Source organism: Rhinichthys klamathensis, unplaced genomic scaffold (genome assembly GCF_029890125.1).
Source record: "Rhinichthys klamathensis goyatoka isolate OS25496 unplaced genomic scaffold, OSU_Roscu_1.1 h1tg000073l_1, whole genome shotgun sequence".
NCBI lineage: Eukaryota > Metazoa > Chordata > Actinopteri > Cypriniformes > Leuciscidae > Rhinichthys > Rhinichthys klamathensis.
In genome coordinates this window covers 480,350-488,419 of record NW_026606616.1, presented here as the reverse complement: position 1 = coordinate 488,419, position 8,070 = coordinate 480,350, and the positions used below count along the sequence as shown (strand labels likewise).

At 37.0% G+C, this 8,070-nt stretch overlaps 1 protein-coding gene across 2 annotated transcripts; it reads right to left on the bottom strand.

Annotated features, from left to right (window-relative positions):
* Positions 1 to 1,130: 1,130 nt before the first annotated feature.
* si:ch73-196l6.5 (riboflavin transporter 2) lies at positions 1,131 to 7,056 on the bottom strand. Of its 2 annotated transcripts, XM_056250698.1 has the most exons (4): positions 7,039 to 7,056; positions 3,181 to 4,242; positions 1,504 to 1,627; positions 1,131 to 1,399 (listed from the first exon to the last, which is right to left on the bottom strand). In XM_056250698.1, exons 2-4 carry the CDS (start codon positions 4,197 to 4,199, stop codon positions 1,190 to 1,192), a joined length of 1,353 nt encoding a protein of 450 aa, XP_056106673.1. In that variant the 5' UTR covers positions 4,200 to 4,242; positions 7,039 to 7,056; the 3' UTR covers positions 1,131 to 1,189. The 2 variants fall into 2 exon arrangements, with proteins under 2 accessions (XP_056106673.1, XP_056106672.1); XM_056250697.1 differs by lacking the exon at positions 7,039 to 7,056 and having other exon boundaries at positions 3,181 to 4,314.
* Between the last annotated feature and the right edge of the window lie 1,014 nt (positions 7,057 to 8,070).

Here is an 8,070-nt window from a genome sequence, read left to right as displayed (position 1 = left end):
GTCTTCGGCGGTTCGGATTTAGGAACATTAAAATGACTGTGTTCGTTATTACACGCAAGAACAGAACACCACAATCGCTTAGACGCCATTCTGCTCATAGACAGTGCTCCAGCATATCAACAATGACCGCGCCGGTCCGCGCGGACTATGATTGACAGCTCTCACGAGCGAGGGCGGGTCTGTGTTGAAACGCGGCTGTCATTCAACAATCGCGGGAGGGGCGTGCGAGCTTGTGACGTCACAGGCTCGAACGGCTCGATTTGAGGCAGGGGAAAACATATAAGGAGATTAAAACAAAACCACTGGATGGATTTTTATCATTATATGATGGCTGTGTACAGACACTGCCAACACACATTTCAGTACAATCAACTTGTAAAAGTGCATGTACCATTATATGACCCCTTTAAGGAAAGAAAAAAATAAGTGCTGTTGTTTTGATGTAGAAGTTCTCTGCAGGATTTTGTTTCCTGACATAATTCATAACTTAAACTTAACTCAACTATAATATTTTAAAGGCATCTCAAGTAAATGTTTATATTGGGAAATTCATTAGAAATATTTTAGATCACTTTATACAATTGTTGAGGGGACGAATTAAAAACCTTCCTGATCTTTCTCCATAGTAAGAAATCCAATGCATGTTATGTTTCACTTACACATTCTGTGAGATTTTACTGATAAAAAATCAAATGTAATAATTAATAATTTTAAGACATTCTGAAACTAGCTTACTGAGGTCCCCTAGTAACCCTCTGCTCATGGGTGAGAAGAACTGATCTAGACTGTTACCGCCTCCTAGTGGACATTTGATGATTCTGGCAAAATTGCCATTGAAAATAGTACTCCTATTCATGAAACCATTTTTTTAGAGATGTTAAAAAAATGGACAAGCCAGCAACTAATAATAATAATAATAATAAAAGTCAGCATAAAACACTTTACAAACATTGCAACAACAAAAAAAGTCAGCATTAAAAAAACTTTACAAACATTGTTAATGTAATAAACATATCTGAATAGCATGCAAAAACAATTGACATTGAAAGCAAGATTATTTTACATTAATTAAAATATTTGATATTAGTTTTAAACAATTCCCTTTTCTGACAAAAATTCTAATAGAAATGTTTACATATGCTCCACAATTAAGTATAATATGATTAATATTATTTACAGATCCCATTTCTCATTGACAATTAGTGTTACATGGGTCACCTGAGGTGAAAAATTCAAATACATTGACCAAAGGAAACATAGTCACTGCCCCCAACATTGAGCCCAACTGCACTACAGCTCCACACCACACAAGAGCGCTGTGGCCTTCATCTCGCAAGATGACAGCAACAATCACCTTTACGTAGGATAGGACGAAGATAAAAAAGAACCACGCCAACACCTGTAAAACAAAGTATTACTAAATATACAAAAAGAAACAATAATATAGACCAAGAAAATAAGCTTCTTATAAGATATAAACATGTATTGGTCCCCAATACTCACAATAATGATGGCTCCAGAGGTCTCATTAACTAGCAGTGGACAGGGACTCAACACAGCCATGCTCATAATGAAAACTCCAATTAGAGAGCCAATAGAAGTGAGAACTCCCATCAGCACTAAAGACCTGTTCAGAATGTGACAAAGAGTTGAGGATGAGTTAGTTAATTGTGTTAATATCCAAAATGTGCCAAATCTATCTATCTATCTATCTATCTATCTATCTATCTATCTATCTATCTATCTATCTATCTATCTATCTATCTATCTATCTATCTATCTATCTATCTATCTATCAAGTGACATCTGGTGTTACTGCAAATCAACATCCAGGATAGGCCAAACTGAAGTCCTTGGATGAATGGAGAATGGCACATCATCTGGACCTTTTGATTTCTGCCTATCACTGATATAGCAAGCTGTATGAACGTGACTAAGAAAACTACACTTTTTGAGTAAGCATGTGCTGGCCGACTTAAAGTTGTCAACTCTTCATCCTGACAAAGAACTGGTGCACTGTAAACCCTAACGCTCAAAATAATTAATTGGTTTGAGTAGGACAAACTTAAATTAAACTAATTAGTTCAGTCACATTAACTTTTATGAGTATTTTGTACTTTCTTTTTCTTTCAAGTTCACAGAACTGACATGTTTAAGTAAACTGAACGGTTTCATTGTTTTGAGTTTTATGAAATAAACTTAAGTTTAACTGAAACTGGGCTGGGATTTCTGTTTCCCAGCATGCTTTGCCCATGGCACTTGGAAGGGAGAGTAAATGCTAACATTAAGAGTAATATAAGATTTTTTTTTGTGTGCAAGATTAATGTTACGTGGGAGATTTAGTAGTAATTAATGTTTTGTTATGCTAATTTAGAAGAATTTCTGTTCATGTTGGTTTTAGGAGAGTTACGAGTTTGAGAGCAAGTATGATAAAAGCTTAATATTGCTGCACATACAGCAAGTGCTATTCCCTGCTATTGTTAAAATGTTTGCAAATTAGCAAGTTAGCATTTATTGAACTAGCTTGTTATAGCTAGCTAAGTAATAAAAATGTTCACATTGAGGTTACAAGAAAGTTTTAGAGTTAAATGTATGGATTAGTGTACTCATACATTTTACTTGTTCTTAACTTGAAATTTTTGAGTACAAAATAAAATCTGCCAGTTCTGCTTACTTAAACGTTGAATTTATTAACTTAAAAATCGAGGCAACTGATTGTGAATAATGAAATATCCAAATTAAAAACATGACTAAATTCATAGTAATTGCAGTCTAAATTTTAGGATCATTTTAAATTGGAATCAGCATGGAGCTAGAATCAAATTAAAACTAAATTCAAATAAATTAAGTTAACTATCTGTCTGTCTATTTAAAACTTTTAGCCTTTCTCAAGCCAACATCCAAGTTTGTTTTAATTTTAGTATTCAAAATCAATTCCTGTGATGGCAAAGCTTACTCCAGTCTTTAGTGTCACATGATCCTTCAGAAATCATTCTAATTTCAATGTTGATTTAATGCTGATTTAAACTTTCATCATCATTTCATGTCCACATATTTGTTTGGGAAGTAGCCTTGTAATAAGCATGATACAATATTGTAGAGCTACAATATATAATCATATATTGTTTAAAAGAACAAAGAAATCACAGTACAATAATTGTTTTTCAAGATGTAGCTCACCTTTGAGTGTAAAACATGGTGATGAAGCAAGCTATAGGATTGGCAACATTCGCCATAGTGGCTGACCAGTGATAGGCCTGGTCTCCATATGGTAAACATGCATACGACTGCACTGACGGCAAGCCAGTATTGGTCAGAGCGTTTACCCATGCTAGGATAATGTAGATGTACACTACTTGTATCCACGTATACGTCCCGGTCCCAAACGTGCTCCTGGGCTTCTCAATAACCTTTTGAGAACGCATCATTGGTTTCTGTTCAGATCTCTTGTTTTTCCTGTGGGATGTATGGTCTCCATTTCCATTTGTGTTACTGGAGTGCTCTCGAGCCACAGCTGGATGGTAGTTCAAAAGTAAGAACGCCACTAAACAAACCACCATCATAGCAGCCAAGAAGAAAAAATAGGCTTCAACTGAAAAGTTAGCTGGTTGGTATTGGGGCACGAGGTAGTTAGCGTCTCTTTCAGACTCATTAAGATGTGTTTCATTGGATCTGAGGATTTGAGATGCATTTACACATTCCATCACACCTACACCCTGAACCATCGCCATTAAAGCTGGGACAAGACCGCTCAGGCCTTCCCCTATATAATAAGTCATGAGATACTCCGCCTTGAGCTGCGCCATGAAGGGAAGGAACGTCACAGAAGAAGTGCAGTCCACTATGGAGATGAAGAAGATGAGGAGCAGGAGAGGAAGGCTGCACTCCACACCTCGCACCGCTACCGTCTCACTCCAGAAGAAAGCCAGGAAGAGGCTGGCCAGTATCCCAAAACCAACAATAAAATAAATAACCGCTGTCTCGTTGAGAGTTCCTGGGCGGAAGCGGTGCATTAATGTGACAAACAGAGGTCCGATGTTGGCAATTTGGACAATAACAGAGAGGTAGGAGGGAAGGTACCAGCCCTCAGGTACATGTGGAACGATTAAAGGAAGCTCCACCCACACACCACAGATGGTGACCCAGGAGCCCATGCCAAACAGACTGGCCAAAACATGGGTGAGGATGGACATGGCCATGATGATTTAGATCAGTATCCCTCAGAATTCATAACCTAAATGTCTAAAGGAAAGAAAAACGATACAGTTAGTAACCAACAGAATCATCATTATTAATGGTATAGTTCACCCAAAAATGAACATTCTGTCATTATGTACAAGTTGTTCCAAACCTGTATGAATTTATTTATTCGGCTGAACACAAAGAAATATATATTTCGAAGATTCTGGGTAACCAAATAGTTGTTGGGCCCATTGACTTTCATAAGCCGCGTTTCCACCGCAGGAACTTTCCCCAGGAACTAGGGACTTTGGGGTGGTACTCCGTTTGTTTACACTGCAGGAACCAGGGTCTAAATGAAGTTCCGGGTAAATATTTCCCCCTCCAAAAGTCCCTGCTCGCGAGGTAGTACTTTGTCAAAGTTCAGGAACTTTCAGGGGTGGGACTTTGGCGCTGAAAATGCTGATTGGTTGAGTTCATGCCGCATTTTGATTGGTTGAATCCACACAGCATTTAATTTTAACCACCATCTGTTGCAGTGCGTGCAGTAACAGTTGTTTGCAATTCACGACGACGAGGTTCAGGTTTTATTAAGCTTAAATTCAGAGGATGAAATCCAGCGGGAACTGTAAAGTAGCGCACAGTCCTACGTCACCGGACTATTTGCCTAATCTTCACGGTACTTTAGAACGGGGTGGAAACCCAGACACCAACAGGTCTGGGGGGAAAACAGTTCCTGGGACAAATTGTTCTGGGTAATTTGGGTGGAAACGCGGCTATACTGTAGTATGGAAAAGAAAAATACTATGGAAGTCAATGGGGCTCAACAACTGTTTGGTTACTGACATTCTTGACATGTTCAGCAAGAAGTTCATACAGGTTTGGAACAACTTGAGGGTGAATAAATGACAGCATTTTCATTTTTGGGTGAACTATTCCTTTAACCAACAGAATCTCATTCAATAATGAAAGCCATTATTTTTGCAACTCCACTTGGTGCCACTAGTGGAGTAGAAATTACACACTTCATCTTTAAATTGCTGCGGTTAAATTCTTTCACCTGTAATGTCAGAAAGCTTCATCATTATGCCCTCAAGCAAAACATTTAATCTAAGGGCACTCCAGGCGGATTGACCCTTCATTGAGTGCACTTTCGCTTTGGACAAGAATCATCTGCTAAAGTGAAGTTATTCAGTAACATCTGTAGCAACTGGAGCATTGTCTAACTAACACTTTGATGCTATGCCAATCTATTTAAAGAACAAAGTCAGGAAGATTGTGCATTTGCAGAAGGTCTATCAAAGTACAAATCAGAATGCAGTTATAGCAGAGGGTCTGTAGGGACGCTAGGTGGGAGTGGGCCACACTGGTGTAAAAACTGTCATAGCAATAGCATTAAAACAATATACAGTACACATATGTACCGAAACTTTAAAATGTATTCGAATGTATAAGGGAATTTGAGCATTCAATTTCATGTCAGCCATATAACTATGAATAGGACTATACCTTTTATTTAGTGCAACAAAATTGGCCTGCAAAAAGTGGGACAGAACTTTGTTCAAAAGTGAACAGAAAACAAATGAAAATAAGGTAGGCCGTATGCTACATCGTGGGGAAAAAAACTGAATATATTCACTTCAAAAGTATTTTAAAACAAACAAATATAAATATATGCAACGATTATATACACAAACCTCTTAAAAACAGATTTTTGCATCTTTTTGTCGACAGTGTTTGCATTTGTTGCCCAGAATACTTTTTAGAAAACGTTATAATTCTAATGAATGAATAAGCAATGTACCAGTCAAAAGTGCATTGAACACAGTAAGCGTTTTAATACCCGCAAGGTAAACTTTCCGTCATTCATTCCCTGTTCTGTTGAACTTTAGCACTTTTGTGGAGTCTGTGGATGATAACAAGGTGATAACTGGACATCCCAGCTGCTGCAAGACATGATTAAATTATGCAGAAAATGCAGTGCTAGGCTACTTATTTTGCTGTTACTGTATTGCGACTCTTAGTTTATTTGTCATTTTGGAAAAATCATCTTTATGCTGTTTTTGGTTGTCGCCGTCATTGTGGTTTGAGTATTTGGCTAAATGATTAGGTCTGTGTCCATCGCTGAGTTAGCGAGTTAGGTAATTTAGTTACAGCTATCACAATGTTGATAGTTTTGACATATTCAATATTGACATATTCTGTTTACTTTGTTTCGCGAAGAGGCGAGAATCCTAAAGCAAGCACAGTTTATTAAAAAAGGTACAAACACAGTCACAGATAATCCAGTCCTGAAACAGAACTATAATCCACACAAGGGAATCAGGAACATAATCCAAACAGAGAAAGCAGGAGCGCAACAACTTAGAACACAAACATACAGGAACAACGACTGACAAAACACGACTGAAACACAAGGGTATAAATATGCAGGGATCACAAGGTCCCAGGGACAGATGAAGGATATTAGATATACTATGGTAAAAAAAACCTATAAAAACTAACAAGGTAGGCAATAAAAACAAAGGAAACAGGAACTAAACACAACGATTATTATTGATTGTCATTAGCAACAAATATTTATCAGGTAAATATATCAGATGTAACGTACATAGTAAATGCAATGAATGGTCCATTAATTATGCAACATATATAGCAGTTATTCTTTTATACTAATTGTACTGATAATAAACTACATGCCTGCAACATTTGAGAAGTTAATTTTAATTTAATAATAAATAATGTTATATTAACTTATGGGAATGTAAAATTAACAGAAAGGAGTATGTAGCAATGAATAAAGTGAATTAGAGGGAAAAAAGTTCATAATAACATGTGTAAAATCTGACAGGTACTCACATGATCTGAGGCTGATCATATGGACACAAAGTCCTGTACAATGAGAGAAATGTGTCTTATATCCTCTGCATGAGGGGGTGTGCCCATTCTAGCCAACCATGGCCCCTGTCTGTTGATGTTTTATTAAGGAAACGGATAAAGGGATAATGTGTAATTTGTAGATGATATATTACAATGGAAGTATGAAAGTCAGAAAAACCTGAATCATACATTTAATAAAAATGCAATAGTATATGTGTACTGTGGTATCATCAGTAATTGCTGAGAGGGGTTTTCTTGCATGAATTCTGACAGCAAATGTAAAACACGATTTGCCTTTGATAGACCGATCATGACCACCATGTTATGCAATAGTATAGTAAAAAGGTGACTTAAAACAAGCACAGAATATTGTTGAAAAATACATAGTGTGGTCTAGTGTAGTTTTACATAGTTTATAGTTCAACTTTAGTTGTAAAATATTTGTTTGAAATAATTTATTTAGTGTTGTTAACACTATTATTGACATGTACATTTTCCAAATAATGTTAATAACAGATTTTTTTTTCTTTTATAAATGTATCCGTAATTTTCTATGAACCTACTGACACCAACATTAGTAACAACTGCTGTAATAAATGATCATGGTTAATTGACTAAACACATGCAAGGACACACAGAAAAGAAAAGTAATCAGAAAGACTGAATAGGAAGATTCTAGTATTTCAATATTAGGGGGGCTCAGCCCCCAATGACGGTATGATTTAGAAAAATGTATGTAATATGCACTATATTGCCAAAAGTTTCAGTAGCACCTCAATGCAGTACATGAGATCCACAGGGAGGAGTCGGATCAAGATCCAAGGGGTGGAGATGGGTAGGATTAGGGGTGGGTTTAGGGATTAGGGGGTGGAGATGGGTAGGTTTAGGTATGTGTAAGGTGGGAGGAGTTGGATCTGGATCCGACTCCTCCCCGTGGATTTAATGTACTGCATTGAGAATCTCAAAAGTTTTGGGACACCTGCCTTTACATGCAGATGAACTTTAATCACA

Bases quoted from the DNA above. Each gene is read 5' to 3' on its own strand.
- si:ch73-196l6.5 (XM_056250698.1), bottom strand. From the start codon at position 4,199: ATGGCCATGTCCATCCTCACCCATGTTTTGGCCAGTCTGTTTGGCATG. The intron at 1,628-3,180 runs GTGAGCTACATC...CATTCTGAACAG, and splicing joins ACCATGTTTTACACTCAAAG to GTCTTTAGTGCTGATGGGAG. The intron at 1,400-1,503 runs GTGAGTATTGGG...TTTGTTTTACAG, and splicing joins CCTCTGGAGCCATCATTATT to GTGTTGGCGTGGTTCTTTTT.